Source organism: Drosophila yakuba, chromosome 3R (genome assembly GCF_016746365.2).
Source record: "Drosophila yakuba strain Tai18E2 chromosome 3R, Prin_Dyak_Tai18E2_2.1, whole genome shotgun sequence".
Taxonomy (NCBI): domain Eukaryota; kingdom Metazoa; phylum Arthropoda; class Insecta; order Diptera; family Drosophilidae; genus Drosophila; species Drosophila yakuba.
Window position 1 is genome coordinate 16,123,202 of NC_052530.2, and position 27,387 is coordinate 16,150,588.

General features: G+C 47.2%; 3 protein-coding genes and 1 long non-coding RNA gene across 6 annotated transcripts in view; 2 read left to right on the forward strand and 2 right to left on the reverse strand.

The window, feature by feature from the left end:
• Positions 1-90: 90 nt before the first annotated feature.
• Positions 91-2,752, reverse strand: LOC6537069 (protein asunder). Its single transcript, XM_002097594.4, has 3 exons — positions 1,102-2,752; positions 718-1,023; positions 91-659 (listed from the first exon to the last, which is right to left on the reverse strand). The coding sequence occupies exons 1-3, from the start codon at positions 2,670-2,672 to the stop codon at positions 467-469; spliced, it is 2,070 nt and encodes a 689-aa protein (XP_002097630.1). The 5' UTR covers positions 2,673-2,752; the 3' UTR covers positions 91-466.
• A 183-nt stretch (positions 2,753-2,935) lies between these two features.
• Positions 2,936-5,501, forward strand: LOC6537070 (ATPase family AAA domain-containing protein 3A homolog). Its single transcript, XM_002097595.4, has 5 exons — positions 2,936-3,292; positions 3,413-3,887; positions 3,948-4,772; positions 4,842-5,040; positions 5,105-5,501. The coding sequence occupies exons 1-5, from the start codon at positions 3,070-3,072 to the stop codon at positions 5,195-5,197; spliced, it is 1,815 nt and encodes a 604-aa protein (XP_002097631.1). The 5' UTR covers positions 2,936-3,069; the 3' UTR covers positions 5,198-5,501.
• Positions 5,502-6,717: 1,216 nt separating this feature from the next.
• The window catches only part of LOC6537071 (box A-binding factor), a 35,469-nt gene continuing 14,799 nt past the window's right edge, over positions 6,718-27,387 (reverse strand). Inside the window, exons 1-2 of one of the 3 annotated variants that reach the window (XM_015192607.3) lie at positions 24,111-24,628; positions 6,718-10,179 (exon numbers count right to left, since the gene is read on the reverse strand). In XM_015192607.3, the coding sequence (XP_015048093.1) occupies positions 7,459-10,179; positions 24,111-24,122 (2,733 nt within the window). In that variant the 5' untranslated portion in view covers positions 24,123-24,628 and the 3' untranslated portion in view covers positions 6,718-7,458. Of the gene's footprint in view, positions 10,180-11,383; positions 11,617-24,110; positions 24,629-27,387 lie in introns of those variants that run through there. The other 2 variants (XM_039375091.1, XM_002097596.3) reach the window with 2 other exon arrangements.
• LOC120321704 lies at positions 11,609-27,165 on the forward strand. The gene is made up of 2 exons (XR_005561405.1): positions 11,609-12,984; positions 13,039-27,165. It is a non-coding gene; the product is annotated as an uncharacterized LOC120321704 (long non-coding RNA).

The window sequence follows — 27,387 nt, forward strand, 5'->3', positions numbered from 1 at the left end:
AAATCTGCTTTAAAATAAAATATAATGATAATATTAGGAATTGTAATAAAATATATTTTCAAGGCTAATAAAATAATGCGTTCTTAGTAGTTCTCTTAAGCTTAAAAATGTTTATTACCGTGGCAAAGATCACAATCAAGCTTAGAAAAACTTATCGCCCCATGTAAATTATTTGCTTAAATTAAACATAAAGTTTGAATCATAAACTAATCCAATTTGAGGCAGCTCAAATAAAGGAATTATAGTGTGTTTTCCACAGTCTTAAGAATTGATTATACGAAGGTAATTAACAAGCCTTCAAAATTAGCCGGATGGGAGCCAAAACTCACAGAAAAATACTTAATTGCAACATTTAAATGTAGTCCTATTAAACCGTACACTAAGTTTTGTTTAAGGAAATGATTTTGTTTCTTTTTATAAATGAAAACTTCAGTCCCGGCATTAATTTGTGTTTTTCCGTGCCATTTTAACTGCGTACTGATTCCTCCTTAACATTGGGCGTAATACTGGCCCCCGACGCAACGGTGTCCTTGTCCTTGTTTCCAAAATCCGGGTACAGTTTGGCCACTTGACCCAACGGAGTGCAAAGGCGTCCCGAGAAGTCCAATCGTTTGTTGGACTGACTTCGCTCTGCTGAGGATATAATATCTAGCAGGGATCTGGCGACAAACATTAGGCGAGAATTATTAAGGATTCAATCAAGGGATATCCACATACCTTTGCCCACAACTAGACATGCGACGCTTGCTGGCCTTGAGAAGGCTATTGGAGTTGCTGCTGCCACTAGCACTGCCGCTACTGTTGGGTTCCAGGCGTTCAGGAGAGAGTGGGGACTCCGTGTAAGAGCGCAGGAGACTGGCTCCTGGTTCCGACTTCAGCGGGGCATCACCGTAGGCGGCTCGCAAGCTCTGTAGGCTTTCCAGCAGGTTTTTATGGTGCATTGTGGTGGCATTCAGTTGGATAAGTTGCTCCAGTTCCCTATACAGCAAGCGATACTGGTCTTTGGCCTTGGAAAGCTTTAGTCTATTTAGAATCGAGATGAAAATTGTGTTATTATAATATAACTTAAACAAATATTTAAGTTCTCCATTAATTGTTTACCTAGCTCCATTGGTGTGCGTAAATGGTAGAACATCGCCACGCGAGGCGCTTTTGTACAGTTCGTGAATGTGCTGCTGGCACCGCACTTCGTCCTGCTTGTCCATGTCCTCCTTGACCAAGAGATGAAGAAAATGCGGCAGCCAACTGATATGGCGCTGTAGATGGAACAGTATCGAAGAGCTGGTAGTCAGAGGGAAGTAGCGTGGCAACCGGCGCGTCAAAGGCGGAGCAGATGGATCCTTGACCTTTAGCGGAAGCATGCGCGACATCTTGATTAGTTGACCAAGTTCGGCGGTGCGATAGTCCGAGACGCGTCCTCCGGGGCCATCGGTAATTGATGGAGCCTCGTCCATGCAGGAGCGCGTGATGCACAGGGAGTGCACAAAGATCTCGCCACCGCGGGCAGACAGCATATGGCTGGTGGCCTTTGAGCCGGTCTTGCGCGGCATTTCCAGCAACACAGAGCGTCCATTAAGCAGAAAGTTAATCAAGCAGGAACTGGGCCGCGAGGTGACGTCTACAGGTGTCACAAGAAACTGACCCAGGCAGGGCTGTAGATCAGCAGAGCCACAACCGCGCGGTGTGCACCACTTAAGAGTTACCGTTTCGTAGGTGGCGCCTTGCTTGATGCTCGTGGGTAGACTGAAATCTGGACCACAGGTGATGGAGTGGGCCCTACGGCTGTGCAGGATTTCCACATCATAGTTGGCGCTGGAGTTGGCGTTCTGCTCCTCCTTCATGGGAATGTTGGTCACCGTGGTACTGGCTAGGTCATAATGGTTAAGTATGAGGTGCGTCAGCTTATAAGAGATGTCCGGGGCACTGACAGTGTGAATCTCGACGTCCAGCAGGGGCGAAATCTTGAGCAAGCTGCGATTGGTGACCAGCGATTCGACACCTAGCGGGACAATGTTGAGGATAACTAGGTGGCAATGGTCTATGACCAGTCCCTTCTTGGCTGGTGGCGCTGCTAGGGCGTTCTGCTGCACCAGCACTGTGTTGAAGATGTCCTCCAAGCTCTTCATGCTGGTATTGTCGCGCGCCGAGGTGATGCAGATGACGCGACCCTTGTTGGGAATGCGCGGCAGTTCGTCGGTTCCAAGGTCGGCCATCGCCGCCAGCTGCTCATCCGTGGGCTCCGCCAGTGCTTCGATGGCGGCCCTCAGGCCATGGATCACCGAGTAGTCTGAAGATGTTGGTACGTTGCGCGATGGGACGCCCACCATTACCATTGCGTTCATCACGTGCGACATATTTTGTGTGCTGGGACTCCAGGTGTTCACGATGTGCGCCGCCGTGTCCGAGACAATGAACCGCACATGCTTCTTGCCGGGAAAGAGATCCCAGACCACGCGGCAGTACTCGATGGAGGATTCGCAGGCGCATGTCCACAGGCTCTTGCTGAACTGGGATCCACCGCCACCGCTTGCATTTCCCGCCGCTCCTGTTGCGCCGCCGTCTGCAGATGGTTTTCCCTTCAGGAAGTCCATCGAGATGTACTCCTCGCTGGCGATGCTGAAGTATCGGGTGTGGTCCAGCACGAATATGGTCTTTTGGTTGCGTTCGAACATAGTGGACTCGTCTGGACAACTAAAATTGCAGGGAAATCATACAAACGCTAACGCTGAATTCTAATTGTTTACAATCTTTATTCACCACGAACAGCTGTTTTAAAATTCCAAATTCACCACGGCGCAAAATTTTTTATTTTTTTCGAAGCTTACCAAAATATGTTGAAAAGCTCTTTGCTCAAATTCACCAAAAAATCACAAAAGCTTAAAAATATATCGATAAATATATAACCAGATACAAATTGCCCGTCTCGAATTTAGCGAATCTGGCAACACTAAACTCCTAGAATCACGTTGTTAAGCGAAAGCTGTCAAAATTTCGTAATATTTTCTAGATTGTTTTTTTCCCACACTCTGAGTGAAAAGCGCGAGCAGCGCACTCCAACGAATCGGGACAATGTCGTGGCTTTTGGGCAGGAACCGCCAGCAGCCGCAGCCGGATCAGTCCGCCGGCTTTCCGGACGGAGGAGGATCTGCCGATCCGGAGGGCAGGACGGCCGGCGAGAAGTCCGGTGATGCGCAACTGAGCCGGGCGGAGCGTAAGGCCATGGAGGCGTACCGCTTCGACTCGTCGGCGCTGGAACGTGCGGCGGATGCTGCCAAAACCCTGGAGCGTTCAAGTAAGCCGAAAATTTCATCAGCCAATTGCATAACCGACATGCGCCATGCTATCACAGCGTGCGTGTGCCTCAGCGTCAGAGTCCATGTCCATGTCCATGACCCATGTTAATCTTGTGCAGAACACGCCCGGGAGGCCCTTGAGCTGTCCAAGATGCAGGAGGCCACCCGGCAAACGGAGTACAACACCAAGGTCAAGGAGTACGAGGCCCACATCGAGCAGGCCAAGGTCGAGCAAAAGCGCATCGATCACGAAGAGCGCCGCAAGACCCTCATCGAGGAGACCAAGCAGCAGCAGCAGCGTGCCCAGTACCAGGATCAGCTGTCCCGCAAGCGGTATGAGGATCAGCTGCAGCAGCAGCAGCGCGTGCAGGAGGATAACCTGCGCAAGCAGGAGGAGAGCGTCCAGCGCCAAGAGGCCATGCGGCGCCAGACCATCGAGCACGAGATCGAGATGAAGGAGAAGAACCGACTCAAGCTGCTGGAACACGAGCTGCGGGCCAAGGCACGTGTGGATCGCGAGAACCGGGATATCAATTTGGAGAAGATCCGTCTCAAGGCGCAGGAGCATCGAACTACCGTGCTGGAGGGCATCAAGTGAGTGATTTCCCAAACTTAGCAGGATGATATAACTGATTTCCAACTTCTAATCCACAGAACTGCTGGTACTGTCATCGGTGCCGGGGCTGAAGCTATGCTTACCGACTGGGATAAGGTGCTGACCGCCGCCGGAGGACTTTCGTTGTTGGCCCTGGGCGTGTACACGGCCAAGGGCGCCACCGGAGTGGTGTCTCGATATGTGGAGGCGCGCATCGGTAAGCCTACGTTGGTTGGCGAGACGTCGCGCTTTGCTTTTCTGGATGCCCTTAAGAACCCGCTTAACTACCTAAAGAGGTTGCGCGCCAAGCCCACCGATGCCTTGCAGGGCGTTGTGTTGAATCCAAAGCTGGAGGAACGGCTACGTGACATTGCCATCGCCACGAAGAACACACGTATTAACAGGGGCATGTACAGAAACGTTTTGATGCACGGCCCACCCGGAACGGGCAAGACTATGTTCGCTAAGAAGCTGGCCGAGCACTCTGGCATGGACTTTGCCATCATGACCGGTGGCGATGTGGCGCCCATGGGCAAGGAGGGCGTGACGGCCATCCACAAGGTGTTCGACTGGTCGCACACCTCTCGCCGCGGACTGCTGCTCTTCGTGGACGAGGCCGATGCATTCTTGCGGAAACGGTCCTCAGAAAAGATCTCAGAGGATCTGCGTGCCGCCCTGAACGCCTTTCTGTACCGCACCTCCGAGCAGAACCCCAAGTTCATGCTTGTGCTGGCCTCTAACACTCCCGAGCAGTTTGATTACGCTATCAACGATCGTCTGGACGAGATGGTGGAGTTCACGCTGCCTGGCTTGGAGGAACGGGAACGCCTCTTGCGTCTGTACTTCGACAAATATGTGCTGCAGCCTGCCGCTGCGGGTGCCAAGTAAGCATTTAATGAACTATTACAGTTGATTCAATTTGTATTAATAATTTACTATCTCTTATAATCTAGGCGGTTCAAGCTGGACACCTTTGATTATGGAAAGACGTGTTCGAAGATGGCCGCTCTGTGCGAGGGCATGTCGGGTCGAGAAATCTCCAAACTGGGCGTGTCCTGGCAGGCTGCAGTCTATGCCTCCGAGGATGGTCTGCTCACCGAGAAGATGGTCCTGGACAGGTGCTACTCCGCTGCTCAACAGCACAAACAGAAGGTGGGTTTAAAAATGTGTATTAACTCATGCGCTTTGGTAACCTTTAACCATGTATCTTTTGCAGATGGCCTGGCTTTCCGATCAGGAGCGTGCCGATCACAAATCCATCACTGGCGCAGCTGCTCCACCTCTTACCCTCACTGCCAACAAACTGTGAAGCGCTAGGAAGGAGCTGATGTCGAAGTAGATGCAACCTGCATTCAAAACTTGTTTAGTTTTCTAATCATTTAACATTAAGTTGGTACGCACAGGGCTTTACCTTACTAATGGACACCAACCAGCAGCCGAGACACCAAAAAGTGCATATCGGTTACGTGTATGCATTTAACAGCCTGTACATAATCGTTGGCGGAAACATGTGTTCGTCTATAGATACAATTAAGTTTGACCCACTGATAATTGTATTATAAGCCTACATTCACTGTCTCAATAGAGTATACAATAAGAGGTATATATTTTAACTGCTGTTGTTGCATTTCGTATGTTAAAGCTTTGGACGTAGACTGTGAATTGGTGTTGAAGTCGGTCGCGCCAGCACTGTGAGAGATTTATATTAAACTTCTCGCTGGCGCTTCCACCAATTTGACTTGTCCGCAGTGTTTTCCTATGTATGAGTATGAAGTAAATATATATAAATTACCTGTTAAAAATTCAATTGTTGTTCGCCTTTCCAAACAGGTGGTTGAATTATGTTTACGAAATGGGTTAGGTGTTTAACCCTTATCTTCAAAAATAGTTTCATATAGTTTCCTGAAAAGTCTTGTTCACTTAGTTCCTTATTAATTATTATTATTTTGATTATATTATTCCATTAATTAGTTGAAATAAATGTTCTTTACAATAAGTTATATTTTTTGTTTACCCCACCTAGCGGAGAGTAGATGTAGTATGGTCGAGTTGCCAACTATATTTGTCAATGTTAAATAAAGCGACACCTGAGGTAATTTGTGGTACTGCAATGGGAACTTCATGTTAAGCAATGTAAAGTTATTGCACACTCCCCTTCATAGGTGTCGTAAAGTCCAAGTGCAGTTAATCATTAATCAATATAACTTCAAGAACAACATTTTCGTGTTTTCGCTAAAAACACTTTTAAAATGCATACATATACATACATATATCTTAAACTTTTAATTTTCCTGCATCACAAATTAAAAACAACGGACTTTTGCGCCACCTGTATTTCAACTCCAGAAGTTTCAGTCCCAGTTTTTAAATATGATTATTCGATTGTAATCGATAATAAAAAAGGATATTTCAAAATACAAAAAAGTGTTACCCCTTAAGTAACATTTTTATCGGGTGCTTCCACCAGACAAGCAGTGTACACTGCTTTGTGTAGCGGGGAATCGAACCTAAAGAAGTAATGGTCACACTAAAGTACAGTTTGGGAAGATTTTGTTGGGGTGGCAGCACTGTGTTTGTTTGCTTTGGATTTTACGCGCGAAATTTGAATTTCTGCAGAGCGCGACGAGGATATTTAATCAAAGATATTCACGAATAAATACCTTTGTTTCATCTGGATATATTCCGCTGAAAAATTAAGTTCCGCCACCCTCACCGAAACATATTAAAAAATATTGTTTTTTTTTTAAACAAATTCTTTATATTTGCTTGCGTTTTTAATTTTTTTGTTCTTTTTGTGTTTTTTTTCGTTTGTTTTTTCTTTTATAAAACTTTGTTTTAAGTTGTTCTTTTGTTTGTTGTTTTCTGCGGTTTTGTATATAAATAATAATACTTATGGCTAGTAATATAGTAAACGTTTTTCTATTTTTCATCAATTTCGCCATGTACGCCGAATATTGCATCGTCTTTAGGCCAAAACGTAAATTTTGTTAATTGATTTGGATTTGAAAAATTTCCAACGGCCTTTTGTTGATCGATTTGATGCTGTTGTTGTTCTTGTGTGGTGTTGAATCGAAAAACTGCAACAATTGCAACTAACAATGCTAAAGTTACGCTAATATAGAATTTTGTTTTGCTTCCGTTTCAAACTTACTTGGCTAGGAGTTCGCTGTTCTGCCTTAAGACTAACAATATTTACACTTAGAAAAATTTGCTAATAGTTTTGCATGCTCATTTGTCATATTCATTGTTCTGCCATTTCTTCGACTTCTCTTAAGAATTTCATTAGATTGCAATTAATTTGTGTCCCCGATTGCTTGTGTAAGGGAAGGGAGAGGGGTAATTAGGACCAAGAATTACGAATATACATATGTGTATACTACATATATATCTCATGCACGTTCACAACCTGAGCACAATTAGCAGTTAGATCCCCCTCTCCCCATCCCGCATTTTGTCGATTCAATACTGCTTGGAATTGCTAGTGGGCGCCAGCAGGCGACGCGACCAGCACGCCGCCATCCGCTGGGGATCCATCGCCGTCGCCGTCGCCGTCATCGTCTACAACTGATACTAACTGCCAACCATGATGTGGGCCGGCTGCTCCAGTTCGTTGTCGTGCAGGCGGGAGGCGGTCACAACCTGACCGCCCAGTCCGCTCTTGAAGAGATCCTCCGAGCTGAGCTTACAGCTCGGCACCAGCTCCGTGAACTCCGACCCCAGTCCGAACTCCATGTCCAGGAATCCGTACTCCCAGGTATTGGCTCCCGCCGACACATTAGAGCTGATGCTGCTTACATACGACGATGTCAGAGAGTGGGTGGCCGAGGAAATGGTGGACAGGGTGGTGAATGTGGCGGTGGTGGAGCTGCTCCCGCAGGAACTGCTACTGCCGCCGCTCGCTTGCACGGTGGTGAAGCTCCCGCTGAATGCCAGCGTGGATCCCGAGGAGGAACTGGAACTGCTGGCTGGCACTGAAACTGGCACCGCTGTGGGTGTGGTCGTCGACGGAAGTATGCTGAATAAATCGTTGTTGTTCAGCGGATCCAGCGCCGATTGCGAACTCAGGCTCAGCACCGAACTCCAGTTGATGGATCGCGTAGAGTCGTCGTCCGCATAGCCCGAATCGCTAGTATCGCAGTTGTTGCTGCTGGTGGTAGGGGCAATTGGCGCGGTGCCATTGCTGCTCACAGTATTCCCGCTACTGCTGCTCATCACCGTTGAGGAAGTGGTGTTGCTGCTAGTGCTGCTTGATGCGGGGGAACTGCTGATGTTGCTGCTCAGGGTGGTTGCTGCGCCTCCGCTGGCCGCTGCTGCTGCTGCCGAAGCTGCAGCCGCTGCTGCTGTGGTGGTGGGGCAGGCCGGGAAGGGCGTGGCTCGACCAGATTGCGACTCCCGAAAGGGATAGTGATCGTAGGGGTGCAAACTACTGTTGCTGCTCGCCGCTGTCGCTGAGGAGTTGTTGCTGTTGCCGCTGGTATTGCTGCTACTTGCTGCCGCTGATGTATCACAGTTCGGCTGCGTAGTGAAGCTGCCCGCACCCGCTGCCACGCCCCTGTAGGCGGGCTGGCTCTCCAGACGCTCGTGGTAGCCATGTGGTTGCGAAGGCTGCTGTTGTTGCTGGTGCTGGGGCTGGAAACTGAGTTGCTGGTAGTGATCCATGTTTGCCAAACGGGCACAGTTCAACACGGGCGCATAGTCCATCTGCTGCTGCGGATGCGGATGCAGTGGTGCTGGCGGGGATTGCTGTTGCTGCTGGTAGGCTGGATGGTACTGAGCCGCTTGAGCCGCCGCTGCTGCTGCTGCGGCTGCCGCTGCTGCCGCCTGTTGGTGGTGCTGTTGCGCCGCCTGGTGCAGCTCCTTGGCCTCGGCTTCGATCTCCCGATCAATGCGCTTCAGCGTGTTACAAATGAGCACCGAGCGGTATAGCGACTGCTCGGAAACCTGCCGGAAACGGGACAGTTTGAACATGGACAGATTGCGTATCTTCAGGCGCGTGTCCTTGTAGCAACTCCTGTTGGCACTGCACCAGCCACCGGGTCGTCCATCACAGCACCGCTTGAGCGGCAAGCCATGGAGCGGCAAGCCGGCGAACGGAACAACAGGTGCCGATGAGGGCGGCGGACTAATGGGCGATCCTCCAGCGTTGCCGGATGCGCCACTGCTGCAGCCCAAGTCTAGATAGGATTTGCCGTTCTCTGCACAACGAATCGTTTGCTGGGGCGCCGCTGGCGGGGCATAGGCACCACCGCTGCTCGCCTCGTAGAACTGTTGGGCTCCCGCTGAGGGATTGGCTGGACTGCTTCCCGCCGTCGCCCACTGGGGTGGAGCAAAACCACGCGCCTGCTGCGGTGTCGGCGGTGATTGCGTCATGTGCTGCGGTCCTCCGGTCCGCGAGCAATTCTGCTGCGGGAAAGGCTCCGAATAGTAGTTGGGTTGCCTGCTCCCATATCCGGGGGCATAGCTTCTCTGCTGCTGCGGATGTTGTTGCTGCTGCTGGGCGAGTTGCTGCTGCTGGGGATGTGGTTGTTGTTGGGTGAGCTGCTGCGGCTGCTGCTGGTGGGGATGGGACGGCAGCTGGTGCGGATGAGGGTGCGGATGCGGCACAAAGGGATGATAGCGCATGGGACAGTAGGTGGGTATGATGCTCTCCTCCTCCTCATAGTCGTCCTCAAAATCATCATCATCGTCATCCAGCTCATCGGCGCTGAGCAGAGTAGTGGCCAGCGTGGAGCGGGTGGCAATGCTGCCCCAAGGATCACTGGGCACCGCGACCGCCTGCAGCTTGGAGATGCAGTCCACTGGTTCAGCGGATCCAGCGGGTCCTGCCACCGCCGATGGAGTCGTGGACGCATTGCTCGTCCAGGGCTGACAAGGAACGGCTGAGGTGACCACCTCTAGTCTAGCGATACTGTCCTCTGGTATCGCCGCACTCGCTGTCGGCGGGAGTGGCACCTCCGCTTGGCTTTTAAGGGCTGCGACGGCGGTAGTAACTTCATGACCATTGCTAATACTTGGCTCCGTTGGCTTTAACGCATCCATGTTTGCTTCTAAAACAATGTGGTTGTTGTTGGACTCAACAGCTGGCTCCGATGGCGATTGCTGCTGCTGCTGCTGTTGCTGCTCCTCGAGCGACTCCAGGTAGTTGTTGTTGCTGACGGCCCACTTGTTGGCCTTGACGGGGGGTGGGGCACAGTTGCCCGTGTAGGTGGTGTTGGCATCCTTGCTGTCGAAGGTCAGCTCATGCTTCCGCTTGGTGGCGGCTGTTGCTTGAAGACCCATCGCGGAATTCACCTGCAATAGGGAATATAACATAAATTTAGTGATTTGCCCTCAAAATAAAGAACACGTTACAAAGGAGTTGGACACACAGCAGAAAGGCAAGTGACCTTACTGAAATAATTGTGATGAGCAGGAAAATTACAATTAAATATTTCTAAAGTACGACAAAGAACCCCCAAATCCTTAAGCTAAAATCGTTCTCAAATAAATTTCTTTATTTATAAGTTTTCAGCTCGGTATTTTCCCTCTGTGCATCATAAATTTCCTCACAGTTCGCACGAGCCAACAAAGGACACACAGCCAGCTAAAAACTTATCAAGAAAATGGAAGTCAGGCAGGGACTTGAACTCCCCCCTTCGCCCACTCAGCCAGCCATCGTACCACCCTCGTTCCTTCCACCCACTCGAGCCATGAAAATGGAATGGAAAATGCCAGGCGGCAACAACACCAACAGCAACAGCCAAGCCAGGCAACTCGAGGCTGTCTTTCCGTCAGTCAGCCACCCTCTGCCTCACCCCAGCCACCCAGCCCCACCTCCTCCCCCTTTCGACTGATGGCATTGCTCATCGACGCTGCTCGAAATCTTCTTAAAATAAAACGCACAGAGACGAGAAGAGAGGGCGGAACCTCGAGAATCGTGTGGGCTGCCACGATTGCCGTAGTCTTTCCATTCCGAATGCTCTGCTTTTCCTGGCACTTTCCCATCAACTTCCGCCACATTTGCTGTGGGACTTTTCTCCGTTTCTACGTTTCGTTTTTCTGTTTTGAAACTATTTTTAAGTTTTCGAGTTCTGCTCCAGTCAAGATTTTTGATCAACAGTGGAACGAAAGAATGCTGGAAATTACTTGCCCGGGAAAGCTACATATGTAGACCCATTATTTTTCACATATTTTTTTTACTTGTAATGTAAGTAATATGTTTGTACATATGTTATTTGCAGATCTCAATAAAAAAGTTATAGATAAAGTACCTAGTACATTTCAGAATGCTATAAAGTGTATAGTCTTGGGTTTATAAATATAAAAATGCAACAAAAGTTGAAATGATCTATCCCCTTACATTTTGAGCTTCAATAAGCTTCCATCTCCCCAAAAATAAGACTATATCTATCGATCGCGGAGTCTAGCTGGGGATTTTCAACTCACATCGCCTGTGCTTAAGAGTTGCCACCCTTCAATTGCCGGCACTCTGCCCAATTCCCGTGCCCTTCCTCACCGAGACATTCCCCATCGAGTTTTGAACATCTGTGCGTGGTACGTCGGTCGAGGAACGGCCTTTGTCATATCCATATATCCATAAGGGTTGCCATATGCTCGCATATTTGCCAGTGCTGTTGCCGCCGTGCCGCTGATGTTGCTTATGATGTTGCTGCTGCTGCTGCTGCTGCAGTTCCCTGCAGCACTGGGGGAATATAATACGAGAACCCGATTTAGAGGGTGAGTTTTCGTTTCGTTTTCAGTCCGCATTGCTGTGTGAGCTGTGTGCGCTGTGTGTTATCGTCATCGAGGTCGGTCGACGTCGGTCGCTGAGTCGCATGTGTTTCGCATTTTTCTACCCCCGACCCTGCCAATGCCCATTTCCCCTGCCCCTGCCCCAGTACATTGCCTCTGTCCCTGTCCCTGTTCTCTGCCCCGGTTCGCCTTGTTTGCCTGTCTGCCTCTGGGTTTTGCCTTGCCACTGCCGCATGTCTCATCATCGCATTTCATCCCTCGTCGTCGTTGCGTTCTCGTTCGCGTTCGCGTCTGCAGCTGTATTTTCGGTGTTATTTTTGGTATAGGGGCTGGAGCGAGTCTAGACATGCTGGCCGTCCGGACTCCGGATGGTTCGCCCTTTTGGGACCGAATCAACCAAACCAACCAAACCAAGAGCCAACCATACAACGTCTTCTTTGGCGGCAGCGAGAAGTCCCTTCTCGGAATTATTGGTTTTGCTCCGTACCCATTGCCATTCCGGCTCGGCTGACTCATGCTTATCTTCGCAGTCGTCGTTTTAAAGGCGAGGCGGCGCTCACTCATTGCTCATTGCTCATTGTTCTGTTGACAACTGGTCGTATGTGTAATGCAGCCGAAGCTCGTTGCGCATACGTCGTGTGCGCTTAAAAGCTGCGCCAAAAACCAATCAGCTAAAAGCTCACCCCCCTCAATCAAATCAAATCGCATCAGCTGAGCTTCGCAACGGGAAAACCCAAGCGAGCATCAACATCAACAACAGCGCGCACACAAAAAATATAAAGAAAAATAAAACTTTCTACGCTAATTTTCGTTGGAATGGAGAAATGCTGGCCATCATTATAAGCCAGAAAACAGAAAACAAAATTTATACAATGCTGGCCATCATCTTGGGACTGGCTGACTGCCTGACTAGCTGACTGGCTGACTGTCTGGCTGGCTGATGATGATGATTTTCGAGCTGCGTTCGCTGGCAATGTTGCTGGAAGTTGAATTTTATTGCCACACCAACATCACTCAGGCAGTTTTAAGCGGCAACAGCGACCAGGCACCGCAGCAGCAACACAAAAGCCAGTACCCGTCAAGCGTTCGTTGCTTTTTACCCACCAGCAACATCTACAGCAACACTTGCGCAGCAATAACAACAGCAGCAGCAGCATTTTACGCTTCGCCAGCAACTCGTTTCAGCTGGCACTGGCAGCGGACTGAAAACTGAAAACTGACTGAAAAAGCAGGAGGAGATTGGCGGAGCGAGGGGCGTGGGTCTCCGTCTCCGGCTCCGACTTCGACTGGCTCCAAAATGACGGCCCGAGTCTAAAGCTCGCACGCAGCGTCGCTGCAGTTGTTGCTGTTGCTGTTGCTGCTGCAGTAACAACAACAACTACAACATCGTCGCTACCTTCAAATTCCACAATATTCAAGTTTCAGGTTATGAGCCAAACAAGCAGCCAGCGAACAGAAACCAACCCAACCTGAGAGCCGGAGCCAGTCATCGTCAGCAGCAACAGCCACAGCAACAGCAAAAGCAACACGAAACGAAATGTTTGGCCGAAAGGCAGAGCCAAGAGCTAAGAGCCAGGAGACAGTGGGCTAAAACTGACCTAAAAGTGTTTTCTATGCCAACATCCCGGAGTTAAATATGAAAATTTCTATTTTAGTACTAGACAGATGAGATCTTTTCTGTTTCCAACAGGCTTTTTATCAATGAGTAGCTATACGTTGTAGGGTTCTATAGCTAAAGGACCTAAAAGTAATAGTAATGTAATAGTAATTTTTGAGAATTTTACAAAGCAATCTAAGCTCAGGCGTAATTTAAAATTCAATAAAATACAAAATTTTAACTTTTTGGTAATTAATAGCACAGAAAATGTAGCTTGGAGCAATATTTTTTCCTATATTATACTTTTATTAAGACCCAATATTATTTCCCAAATAACATTCCATCCCATTGTGCCGTTCGAGAGTCGACTTCCAAGCATTTAAGTCGGTCGCCGTTGTCGTTGCCGTTGTCGTTGTCGTTGTTGCTACCTCCAGTGCCTCGGCTCTGAAACTCCGGCTGGCTTTAACTCTGGGCTGTGGGCTTTGGCTTGGGCTGTGGCTGTGGGTCTGGGCCTGGCTACGACTGTGGCTCTGGCCCGATCCACTCCGGTCGTAGCGGGTCTGGTGCTCTGGTCTGGGGGCCCCACTTTGAATTCTTCGGCTGGGGCGCACAGCACAACGTGCGATAGCTGCGAATCGAGTCGAGTCGAGTCGAGTCGAGCCGAGAGCCGCACATAAAAAACAACGTCAAGAGAAACAAAAATAAAGAAAGAAAAAAATAACAAGTAGAAGCAAAAAAGCCGAGTTTCGGCTTTCGAGCTGGGTTTGGGTCTGGGTTTGGGTTTGGGTTTTGAGCCGCGATCTCCGCCAAAGCAATTTAAGTGTACGAGTCAAAGAGGAAGAAGAAACTTTGGAAACATAAAAAAGAGCGCGCGCGGCCCGAAGACAACGACGATGGGGCATAATAAAAAAAATTACCAGCAAGCTGGGTTCAACGGAGTTGAATAAGAAGAAGACGAAGACGAAGCGGTCTTCAGCTCATCATAATAAAAATGAATTGAATTGAAGACAGGGGCGAAGACGCACCAGCACCACCAGCACTACCCGCTCTCCCACTCTTCTTTCTCGAGCCCAGTTCTCTTAGTTTAGTTGCTGGTTGTGGATCTGGATCTGGATGTGGATGTGGATCTGGATCTGGACATGGATGTGGATGGGAAGCTCGAGATGACGCCGATATGGTGGCTGGTCCCTCGGAGTTTCCCATGCTGGCTCAGTTATTTTTCCCTCCCTCATGGTGAAAACTTTGAATGCAAACACCCACAACAATAACAGAGCTATTTGCTTATAGCGGCACATGACGATGTGGGAACGGAAAGATGTTCAAGCCAGGCTTTCCCACTAACTCAACGCTAGTTCCCCTCTCGGAGGTATAGCATTTGTAATGTTAAAATGAATACCAACTATGCAATTAAAAGTGTATACGAATTAAACAAATCTAGTAATAGCTTTTCATATTTTTACTACAATCCCCCAAAGAAATATGTTATCGATGGTAATAATACTTTATCCATATGTTTTAACGAATATTTTGGGCTTTAATTCCACTGTATGGATATTTGTAAAATGGTCCACTCAATAGTTGCAAGACTGTTTGTTTACCCAAACATGAATCAAGGCTGTGCTAGAGAGCTACGGATGGGCTGTGCTTTTTGGATTGGGTGGAGTTCGTGGGCTGCGTTGTAGGTGGCAGTCTTTTTTGATGTGCGCATATTTTGCGTCGGCCATTTCATGTTGCCGCACCACGGAGTTCGCCGCACGACTGACAGACACAAAACCCCCGATTCCGATTCCGATTTCGATACCGAGTTTCGAGTGCGAGTCCCCGTGTCGATGTGGATGTGGATGTGGGGACGTCGATTGGCGGCAGAGGCAGAGGCGGAGGCAGCGGCCGCGACGGAGACAGGAAGCCACCGCGACGGCGGCGTCGTCGACCAAATCAGCTGTTTTTGGCGAATTAGAGCAATTTTCAATGCACGCCGCTTGCTGTTTCTGCCTTCTTTTTTTTGCGGCTTTTTGTTGCGCGCTTCATGTCGAAGATTTATAAGCAGCGACGTCGGCAGCGAAGTTGGCATCGCAATTGGTGACATTGAAAATTTGCAAGGCATCTCTCGCTCTTCCCACTTTGCGTACGTGAGTGTCAGTGTATGTGATTTGGCGAAATGGGGGAACAGCTGACAACATACATTACCCATACGAGAGGAGGCCAAGTGGGGGATGTGTGGGAGATGGGGGTTAAGAATGGTAACTTTTGGTCAATGAACCATACCTCCCAGCCTCGCCTGCTTTCTATCAAGGCAACTCAACTCAGCTGTTTCTGCGATGTGTACGGCAAAGGCAGAGTTCGGCATTTCGTGAAACGTGAGTCGAGACCCTCACAAATCCCAATACCAGCCATCCAACCATCCAACCAACCCATATCATCATCATCCCATTCCATTGTAAGCCGCCCAAGGGTCGGGCGAGCATTTTTACCTAAGGTCGAGAACCATAATCCCCGAAAAGGATGCAGCGCATTAGACACGCCAGTGGGTTCGGGCTCAATTTCGGTTTTCTAGGATTGCAGCACTCACTTTCTACCTGACCAACCCAAGCGATCCATCAATATGCCATTCCGACTGTCGAGACTTTAAGGACGAATTCGACTGTGATTGAACCTTTGCCAAGTAGCGGGACGACTTGAGATGGGAATGAAATTGCCAGGAAATCAACCTGTTGGTCGATTGATTGCCCAGTCCAGCTAATAAGAAGAGGTCTGAGCAATGGTGGGCCCTTCCTACGATCGGAATTAATAGGAATATTGACACCAACTTATAAGTTTTTAACTCTAATCTTATATTTAACTCAATTTTTAGATTATAATAAAGCACGATCCTACAGACTTTAAAAAGTGATTATATAGTAATACCCATCTAAAATAAGTGCTTTCGATATTGAGAGCATATGAACCTTTATATAACATTCTCCAGTTATTTATTTTTATCGAATTCATTTGAAGATTGGCTCTAAATACGACGAACCTTTTCAAATACACCGCAATGATGTCTAGATCTCTAAAATCAAACGCCTTAATATCTTTACCATTTCTGAACCCACGAGGTGTGGTGATAGTAGAATGGTGATCCTCAATAGCTTCCCCACTTGGGCAGATAGCCGATGATCATCGATCTGCATGCAAAAATTTCTGCCGTGCGGCTCTTATCACGCAGACCAGCTGATAAGACAAGAGCACGAGTAGAGCGACCAGAGCAAAAGAGAGTTGAGTTGAGTTGCGTCAAGTGCGCTAATCGCTCCGAATCGGAACCAGGGCTACAGCCAACGAGCAACAACAATTGCCGTTAACAATTGTCGGAGCGACAGCACACTGCGCAAATTGCACGTCGCGCAGTGTACGAGGCAACAACAGCTATCGAGGCGTACGTACGTACATTCACCAAGCCGCTTGGTAAACACAAAATTACAAAAACAAAAAAAATACCATGGAAAAAACTGTGGGTATATATGTACGTATGTTTGTACATATAGCCCCAACCAACAAAGACTCCACTCCACATCCCATGCATACATATGTACATCCACAGCTACATCCAATGTTGCTGACTCGACTCACCGCATACATACAGACACTCCGTTCGTATATATGTACAAACATGTACAAGCGAACGAGCCGAACGACCGACACACGAAGTACAGTCGCACAGTTAAAAATAAAGTATGGGCCGCTGCAACGCGAAGGGGAAAGGGAGATGACACGAGAGAGAAGGCATGCAAAGAGAAGAGAAGAGAGCGAGCGAGGGTAAAACAACAAAGCGAATGCTGGTAAATAATGATGATGGAACCAGTGTGCTGTATGTGCATGTTGGTATGTGTTCCGATGGGAGTATGTGTGTGTATACTGCACAGTAAAATTTCATGTATTAAAATCGCTTGTTCGTGTATATGCATGTACACTGTACAGGGTAAGAGCTGCCATCGCTGTGCTGTTGATAGCGAGGGACGTAATATCGCAACTTTTGCCGTTCCAAAAGCACGGAGCCAAGCGAACGTTCGTTCGTTCGTTCGCTGGTTCGTTCGAGTTTAATTTTGTAGTATGTAGCAGGAAAAAAAGAAACGACGAAAAAATAAATGATGGCGGCAACAACAACGACTCGTCGTCGACTGAGTCGGCAGTGTTGCGTTCCGATTTTTGTTGAAAATATTTTTGTTTCTTTTTGCGTTTCGAAAACACTCGATGTGCCAAAGAAAGAAGAGTAGATGGGGAAGAAGAAGAAAAGGAACAGGCAGAGGCTTACAGCGACCGTTTTTCTAGTGCGTTTCGCTTAGAATGGCAAAAATCTCAAAGGGGACGAAGAATCCCACCCCAAAAACCCCCCGCTTTCAGTTGTAGTATGGTAAGTGGTAAGTACGGCGCGCTCGTTTTAGCGAAGGTTGCTAGCGTGGTGGGATAACGGATGTTGGATATTGTATTCGTCGGATGTCGGACAACGGCCGCAGCGTAGCGCGCGCAAATTCACGTAGTTTGAATCGGTTTCGGATTTGAACTCGCCAGCGCAGCGCCACAAAGCTAACGGATCGAACCAAGGTTGCCCGCTGGCATTTTCCTACGGCATGAGGCAATCAAATAGCGAAGATACTGTCGAGGTACATTGAATGATAAAGACTTTATAGGAAAACTGGAGGACTGTTCATAGCATTTGAGAGCACTATATTATACATACATTGAATATTATAGTAGAAGGTTAACAAGAAAGCTCAGTTTATAAGGTAGCACAGACGTTTTTAGTTAAAAGATATTTGTGTATTCGATTCTGATCGTCAACAAAAAAACTAACAAGATATCTTATTTATGTGAAATTCAGCTTGTTTTAAAATATTTATTTCCAGGTTTGTATAAAAAATTAAGAATTTTTGGTTTCTCGGCCAAAGTGATCTGATCTCATATTCCGATCTAGGCCATTCTACAAATAGCTACTCTCCATTTGCTAACTCAGTTGATCTTGAAGTTTAGGATTTATCGCGGGACCCAATCAGTGTGTCCTTTATTTAACGGTTCCATGGTTAACACTCTTTAAGGGCTGCCTTGCCGCTTTAACCCATGTCCGCCCACGAGCGCCCATCCGTGACTATGACGCCAACTCCCGGACTCCCGCACTCGTATATTCCGGCTCTGCTTCGATACGGCAGCCCACACATACACATTCAACCCTCCCCCGGTGGCAGTGTCCCCTTATAACACCCTGGACTGTTTATAAAATAACCTTATTCTGCACATATACACGGGCTTTCGTTGTGCTTGTGTGTGTGTAAGCTCCATCAGCCCCCACGGAGGGTTGGGCGAATCTTCCTCTTCCCGAGACACCCTCTCTGCTATTCCGTCTCTGTCTCTCTCTCTGGCACTTTATGCCTGACATTATTATAATATTATATTCTTTATAATAATGGGTTGGCAGCACAGGCAGCCGAAAACCACCTACATCCATATACCAGCCACCCATCCACCATCAGCCATCCCATATCCTTCGCCTCATCCTGTCCCACCCAACCCCTCTCATCGAGTCGAGTTGGCGACCCTGCGCAGTAAAGTCGAACCGGCTTTTCTCTATCGTACGACCCGACCGTACCTCGACCAAACCCCGACATCCCCCTTATAAAATCAACCCAAACCACCCACTCTGAATGCTCCTTGTGTTGGGTGTGGTGAGATATGCCGTGTGACGTATAAAAGCTAAAAACGTTGGCAAATATAATGAAATTGGGTGAAATGCTATGCCACCCACTGTACCTCCCATTAACCCCCAAGTTCTGGCATAATGAAGCCTACCAAACAGGACGAGAAATACGATGGGTTTTGGGTGGATTGATGGTGGTGGTGCTGCTGCTCTGCTGTCGGCGCTGGTGGTGGTGGTGGTTTTGGGCCATCCACTAGTATGAAAACCACTTTTCCAATTGCACGTACACCACTACGTGGGCTGAGCAAAAGAGAAAGGGAGTGCGGAAGAGAGAAAGAGAGATGGAATGTTTCAAACCACTCCACTGCCTTCCTCTTTTTTGCCGTATTCAGTTGGTGTTGTTGTTGTTGCGTGGGTGGTGGGGCGGTTGTCAGTGAGAGCAGCGAGAGAAATGAAAATGGAAGCGAGGACATGCGGAGGAGGCAGAGTGAACAACTGTACACGGTGGAAAATAAAATTACGGAGGTTTTTTCATATGCGTAGACATATTTGTATTTTAAAGGATGCTTTCAAGCGCTGAAGTTGCTTAAGATTCAGGACACCTTTCATTTATAACTATTGCATTTATAACCAAAATCCAAAATCGAACTGATTTTCATTTTCGATTCAGTTATACTTCAAGTAGCACGTCATTCGGGGCATTATTTTTGCCAGTGTGCTTGAGTGGGTGGGGAATTGGGGTGGACTATGTAGTGGTGAACTGGGAGGGCCAGTTAGCCTTGCTCTGTCGCTGCTCTGCGTACGATAACTTTAATTTGGCTTAATGGAAATTTTCGCTAGCGCTCTCGTAGTGCTGTTGTCCTTAAGCAAACCCGTGGATGGTGCTCCTGTCTCGCTCTTCCACCCCAGCTTCCGTCTCTTTGGTCAGTTGTCTCAGTTGCCCAACTGGCCATCGTCCATGGTCTATGGTCCGCGTGTTAAGTAGGTGACGCAACCGCAAATTTGCGGCTTGCGATTTAATAATGCTAATGGTGTGCGTGTGCAAGTGCATTGGTAGTTGGACATTGCACGTGTAATGGCTTCTGTTGTTGTTGTTGTTAGCGCCCTGGACCGCCTGAGAGTCACGTCATCATCACACGGCCGTCGTCGTCATCGTCATCGTCGAGCCATTTACGTCGTCGCCAGCCGGTAATTCCCCGAACTCATACCCAAAGCCATAGCCATAGTCATAGCCATCGCCATCGCCATAGCCATATAGCCACATCATCCCCCCCCTCAGGTGGTGCAAACAAGTGCAAGTGATGCGCATTCATTGATAAGATTTCGTGCCACAACTCGCCGATGCCAGCTGTCTTTGTATGTTGCCCGTGGATGTGTGGGCATACATTAAGTCAAGCCAAGTCGAGCCAAGTCAAGACCGCGTTGCCATATACGCTCTGTGCGAGCAAATCTTTCAATCGGTCAACAGGGGACCTAAAGAGGCACAGTGATTGTTTTACGGCCAACTTGCTGCGCTCTCTGTTGTGGTTGAAAAACAGCTGTGAGCAACGGCACAACTTGCATGTCATTAGTGATAAGCACAAGTTTTGGCTGGAGCCGCTAGTGATCCGCCTTCAAATCCCTTAACTAGCCAACTTGAGGTTTGTTGAACCGACTGCCTACGATAGCTCTTATCTAGGGATCTGAACTTAACCCTCGGGACAATCGAGCGTCATTAACAAGGGGCTCGGTTTTATGGGTTAATACAGCAACTGGAATATTAATTGCTATTGGTCTACCGATAGTTATTAAAAGTGTGCAATGATAAAGCAGTTTACAGTGGGTCAAAGTGTAGGTACTGATTATATCTTAATTGAGCAATACTTTCGTGTCCAAGGTATAAGACTTAAAATATATCATGAAGGTTAAGAGCTAACTACTGAGAAGTTCTTAATACTTCGAGAATTCAAGTACGCCGTCATCTAGCAGGTCCATAACTTAGTAGGATGCATTTCTTTCCTGTTTCACCTGCGGGACGACACAAGTCGTGACTGGGTCCCAAATCGCTCATGCGACGCGGTGCCATCGCCCGTCCTCTTTCGTGGCAGTCTTTTGTTTACATTTTTAGAAGACTGGTAACACAACAAAAGAAGAGAACAAAAACAAAAAATTCCAACTCCTCCTCCTCTTATTTGATTATACATTCCTCATTGAGCAATTTGCGTTTTCGTGTTGCACTTGACCCAAGGAGCCGGCAACAAGTTAAGATGCGAGGGTAAATTAAGGGAGCCAGAGCATCCAAGGATAATGGTATTATTGGGGCACGCTCACACACACACACACGTACACCCTCAGTGGCGTGGTTGAAGCCCCCTGAAGGCATTTATTTTATGGCTGCCCCAGACACCAGACACATGTGTGTGCGTATCCTTCGCTCCACTCACACACTCATGCAAATATAGCAGCGGCTATGTGGCTATATGTGCAACCAAAGCGTAACCAAAACCAAACCAACCAAGTCGCGATTTTCATTCATAAAATCGAAGAGCCAAAGAAAATGGGCAACGAAGGAGGCTGCTGCTGGTGCTGGTGCTGCGCAGCCAGCGTCGCTGCTACCAATAACTCAAAAGGCGCGCGCAATTCAGCGCACTTGTGTTAATGTATCTGAAAGTGAAATCACCAAAGGCGGCCGCCTCCTATATTCCATGTACACATCCGTACCATGCCGGTCCGGCGCCAACTCCAAACTATTATTTGCCAGGCCACCCGGCCCGTGCTTTAGCCTCTGCCTCTGCCTGTGCCTCTACTGCTGCCTCGGTCACAGCCGCAGTCGCAGTCGCGGTCACTGCCGCGGCTGAGGCTGACTGCGCTGCCTGCTCAATTAAGTGAATTAAGTCTCGTGCCGGAATTTGCACCACCCCAAAAACCCCAAACCAAACGAGCAGCCAAAACGACGAGGAGGAACGAAAACAACAACAATTCAGAGCAGCACATAACCATAAAGAACAATTAAAAGAGCAGAACAAGAAAAGGAATAAAGATAAGGCGCTCAGAATCAAGACTGCAACGAACGGGAAATGCCCTTTGGCTCTGGGGAAAAGTAAACAATCAGTGGTGAAGGCGTTGTGAGTTGCATTTATCGAAACGGATTATTGTGCAATAGAGAAAGGTGTCGGGCAGGGTGATCATAAAAGATACTTCCACTCGAAACTGCAACTTCCTCAAGTGAAAACAGTACTCGAAGAAAGAAAGGACGGTACCAATTCTTGCGTGAAGATTTGACTTCTTATAAGAGGATTTGTAAGTCATATTAATGGAATTGGACATATGCAATTCTATTAATATGACTTACAAATAACTATACATACATATGTAAATCGCAGATTTTAAGAGTTAGATAGAGGTTGTTGGGATTAAGGTGCAACTGACAGAGAAATCCAACTACAAGATGTACGTTTAGTCTTATATCATATTATTTATCTATGTATGTAGTTTCTACAGGGATTCAGTAACCTTTAATGCAATACAGCAAGGCCGTTTTGGAGTTCTACGTACTGGCGGAAAATTCAGCATGAACTCAACGCATTGTACAACTTTTTCTTACTGTCGAAAGAACTAAGAAATTAATGCGAACTGCTCCGCTGCCGTCAAGGAAAGAGAAAACGTAAACAGAGCAATGACGCTGACGCCGACGGCGACGCCAAAAAGTTTGTTGCTGTTTTCTGCGGGGGAGCTGTGTCTGTGGGCGGGTGGTTGGCGAGGGGGCGGTCTGAGAGAGCGAGCATGAGGAGAGCCGAAAAAGAGCGTTTGCATGTAATTAATTAAAAGGCCCCAAAAGTCAGCTGTCTGCTGCTTTGCTGCTGCCGACGCTGCTGCTGTCCAATTGTTGCGTTGCATTAGACAAGCGCAGCGGCTAAGCCGGCGACAGCGACGCCGACGGAGCTGTTGACGCAAGCAGCGGCTATTTAGCATATTGTGCGAATGTGTGCCAATAGATGGCGCTGCACGATGCCTGGCACGGTCACAAAGTGCGAGGGAGAAGGACTGCCGCAGTTCAGACGGTTATTACTGCACTGAAAAGCTGGCAAGTGTTATTTTTGCTTAGAAATGAGAAAGCCCACGAATACCAAAAGCATTTCTAAAGATTATGTTTTGATATGAAGTTATACGGTTAATAAAGCATCCATTTTACATAGTTATGTTAAATATAAATATGCTGTTAGAACTTGATTACTGGTATAAGATACTTTTTTTAATAACAAATATTTTAAATAATTTGTAAGTGACCAGTGTGTTATCAAAAATGTAATGCGAATCAAATCGTATTCTGTTTCAAACAGTGCATAACTTGGGATACATTCATTTCTTACTGTGTTTCGTCAGGGGTTTGGGTTTGGGTATTAAAGGGGGCACTGGCCAGCCTGCTGGCTGCACGTGCAACTTGTGCATTGTTTACATTGCTGAATGGCAGCAGCCACCGAGAGCGGGCATTGTTGCTGTTCTTGGGTTCGCTGTCATGTCCCTTTGTTGCCGAGAACCTTCATTACTCCTTATCCCTTGGATTTGGCTGGTATCCACCCACCTAAGTTTGCATGTCATGCCCAGAGCACCGCCACCACCATCATCATCATCGCCACCCACTTAGTCAAACACCCGCCCACGCATTGCCAATAAGCTCACAAACCACATGTTGAAGCTACGCGCATTTCGCAAGGAGACGCTGCAGGTGCGGCATGCCACCTGAGAGATTCACCAATTGGCGGAGGCGCAACCACAACATCGCCTTATCAGTTCTAGACGAACTGAACTTGTGGCAAGTTCAAGTTACTGATAAGTCAGTTTGAGGGATTGGTATTACTTGGAATGTGAGCCAGGCGCTAATCTCGCTCGTAGTTGAACTGTTAAGCTGGGAATTCCGAAAATCTTTGCTGTTTTCGTTGCTAACTGATTAAACATATTGCAATTTAAGTTTAGAAAAAATACTTTTTTTTTAAATCTTCCTGCATTTTAGTAAAGTTAATGGTATATTTAAAATATCGTTTTAATACTCAGTTTAGTAAATAATTCCCAATTTGGAATTTCAAAATTCATTCATTTAAATTGAAAAGTTTGAAAACCCGCTTATCTATTAGTATCTGTGATCAGAGAAGAGTTCAGACACATTTCGAATTCCCCTTTAAAAAATTGTTTATATCCCGAAATTCTTAAAAATACTTTTTAACCAATCCTGGCAGGATTTGGAAGACTCACCTCAGTGCACATTTTCGGCTGGGCCGTTCCCAGGTTCACAACTTTTATAGCCAAATAGATGGGAAACGAAAAAAAAGGTAACGCGTTGGAGTTTTTGTTCAGGGCGGTACGATCCCTTTCAGTCAGTCACTGGGCGGCGTGGGCGGATCAGAGGGCGGCCAGCAGGTGTCCCGAAGGAATGCGGGACGAGCAGGCGTAGGAGCGACCCAAAGCGGCATCACAGAACTTGGACGACATGGCTGGCACTACTCAAACTGATCGATCTGTATTTTATGCAGTTCACTATACTTTTTTAAAATATTTTTATATACTCCAGTTGACTTGATTGAATATTTCACATTTAACGGTGTGCACTTTTTCCGAGAAACAGTGTTTCGAGTTGATAACTTTGAATTACGCGCGCTTGGCGAACGGCTGGCGTTTACGTCGTTTTCGAATTGGAGCTGTCGAGCGGGCACGGAGCAAATGAGCGACGTGGACCTCGCAGCACCGTGCTAAAATCACAAATAAAACGCTCGGCGCTCAAGAAGCAGGCAGCAGGCAGCCAAACGGCAGGCACGCACACAGACGCAAGTAAATGCACCCCTGTACGAGCACCGTTCGTGGCGAGTGCGAGCGAGCAAGCTGCATACAGCTATCTCCCTCGCGCGACGCGCACTTATGTAAAAAGCATTGAAACTGAACGAGTTTCTCGATAGCAGCGGGGATGGTGAGGAGAGAAAGAGCGGTGGGACTGACTGGGAGAGAGCGAGAGCGCGCACACACAACACAATCACAATACTGGGGCATTGCCAGCTGTGTGTGAGGCCGAGCGGTGTTGCCAGCCACCAATTTCAACCCAGCACAGCAAGGCAGAAATCCCAACAACGAAATAACGAACTACGGAATAACGAACTACGAACAGCGAAGCGAAACGTTGTGCAAACCCAAAGCCAAAGCAAACCAAACCAGGCGCTTTGGCCCGCCGGTTTGTTCGGTATTCGGTTCGATTGTGGGAGCGGGTATTTAAAAGATACAAGCAACTGCCGTGGCGTTGCCAGAGTGCGGGGCTCGATTTGAAAGTCGATTGGGTTTTTGACATCTTCAGATAGCGATCGGGTAGGGTTTTTTAAACTTTTCAGGGCTGATATAGATATAGATATAGAAAGAGATACTAGAATTGTAAAGACTTTAATTTCTTGCAGCTACACATTGTTATTTATCAGAATGCAATACCAACTCCCATATTCCAACAGTATACGTTAAAAATATAATGATTTATGTTTGTTCTTGGGATTTTGATAGCCATGTTTATTCTTAGTCATTGTAAAAATGTTTAAATTGCTTGGTATATTATTATTATATTTTCTTACTTGAAAAAAAACATTCTTTAACATTCAGGTTTCAAATGAATATCAAAGTTCATATTTAATAGTCAAAATTATAGGACTGTGCTCAAAATATAAAAAAATCGTACATACTGTGCTCTATATACAACATCAATAGTTCTCAAGAGTCTATAATTTAAATTACACTTATAAGCTCTTATTCTTTGAGCTGTTTACATAAATATAATATATATACAACATTATATAATGAATATACTTTTCTAAAAGTAATATAGTTTTAAAAGGAACATATTTAGACACCCAGTACTTTTCCAAACCAGCCACAGAGTAAACCCCATGACCGCGTAGATTTCGGCCATATGGCAACCCTATGCCGCACAAATGCTGACTAACAGTCTACACCAATACCACCAACGGTGTATCTCTCGCCGCTGTGTGTGCGTGTATCTGTGTGTCAGTCTTGCTTGTCAGTTGGGATTTTGTTTCGTTTCGTATCGGGTCGTTCGTTTTCGTTTATATAAAGGTACATTTCCACATGGGCACATGCATGGCAGTCTTTGTCAGTGTGTGTGCGTGTGTGAGTGGCATGCGGCGAAGGCAGCGACAAAGCAAACTCAGGCAAAGCGACTGAAACGCTCGCTGGGAAAAGCAAAACTGAACTCGAGCTGCTATTGCTGTTGCTGTTTCGCTGGCGACGTCGGCTTCTTCTCTTCTGGTCTCTCTCCTCTCCTCTTCCCTTCACTTCTCTTCTCTTCACCCCCCCTCTTTGTGGAAACATTTTTGTTTATTTCAGCGGCGCGCTCGTATCTGTATCTCAGATGTTGGCTGACTGGTTCGCTTCGCACACTGGCAGTCGTATCTGTATCTGCCAGGTACTTTTTGCCCGCTTCGTGTGCGCTCTGTGCTATTTTATGCGCTATTGCCAAGATTGCTGTGCGAATTTCGCCTTGAAACATTTTTTGTTTTTCGTTTTTTCCCTGCTTTTCGCCCAGCTTATCTCTTTTGGGCCAAAAAGTCGCTAAATGAAATGAAAAAAAGACAACTGCATATTGGCCAGAAAGAGCGCGCCAATTCTAATTCGCCTTCCCAAAGCGAACTCTTGATTGAAGGTCAGCGCAGGAGAAGTCGAAGTCGGCCAGTCCGTCGCAGGCTGCGTACCAACGCTGACTGATTGTTTTCGAGCTGCTGCCTGGCTCGGCAAATGGGATGGCCAAACCCAACCAAAATCCAACCCAACCTAACCAATTTTGCGTCGCATATTTAGCCGTATCCTGCTCCGCTGCTTCCGTCACTGCCGCGTCTCAGTCGCTGATGTCATTACTTTGAGGCGAACGAGATTGGGGTTTATTTTTTATTCCCCATCGACAGGGGTCCAAAGGTAGTTCGGGTTCTCGTCCAGCTGATGACGGACATGCAACTGGTCGAGGCCATCGCTATTGGTTATCAACTGTGGTACAATGGGTCCACGGGTACTATGTATCTCGCGGGGAAGGGATGACTGTACCAGATGGTAGAGAGAAGCCTTACTGTTATGGAGTAGTTGGACAATCTAAAGGGATCTGTGATCTTCCTGATTTCATGCCAGCTTTGTATGACAGAAAAATGCATAATATGAGCAATCTATTACTAGCGGGATAGTATTAACTTTACCAGAGAAATAAAGCCTATCTATAAAGTAACTGAACGATTAACCAATATATAATAAGGTTTTTATAAAAGATCAAAAATTTTTAATGTTTTCATTTTGGGAAAAAGTCCGGTTTTTTTTTTTAACTACTCTAAAATTAAGTAAAAACGTATCAGTAAGTACACTTCAGTAAAGAAGCATTTGTTGAATCCATTATGATCCAACCCCCATATACTTTTTATATGCCCATCTGCAATCCTTTAATTATCTATTTATTAAATCTCTTGAGTTTACTGACATTTTCCGCAGCATACTTTTGACG

Excerpts from the sequence above, each read along its gene's own strand:
- LOC6537069 (XM_002097594.4), bottom strand. The coding sequence starts at position 2,672 with ATGTTCGAACGCAACCAAAAGACCATATTCGTGCTGGACCACACCCGA. Across the intron at positions 1,024-1,101 it reads ACGCACACCAATGGAGCTAG|ACTAAAGCTTTCCAAGGCCA; the intron begins GTAAACAATTAA and ends GATTCTAAATAG. Across the intron at positions 660-717 it reads ATGTCTAGTTGTGGGCAAAG|ATCCCTGCTAGATATTATAT; the intron begins GTATGTGGATAT and ends GTTTGTCGCCAG.
- LOC6537070 (XM_002097595.4), top strand. The coding sequence starts at position 3,070 with ATGTCGTGGCTTTTGGGCAGGAACCGCCAGCAGCCGCAGCCGGATCAG. Across the intron at positions 3,293-3,412 it reads CAAAACCCTGGAGCGTTCAA|AACACGCCCGGGAGGCCCTT; the intron begins GTAAGCCGAAAA and ends AATCTTGTGCAG. Across the intron at positions 3,888-3,947 it reads ACCGTGCTGGAGGGCATCAA|AACTGCTGGTACTGTCATCG; the intron begins GTGAGTGATTTC and ends TCTAATCCACAG.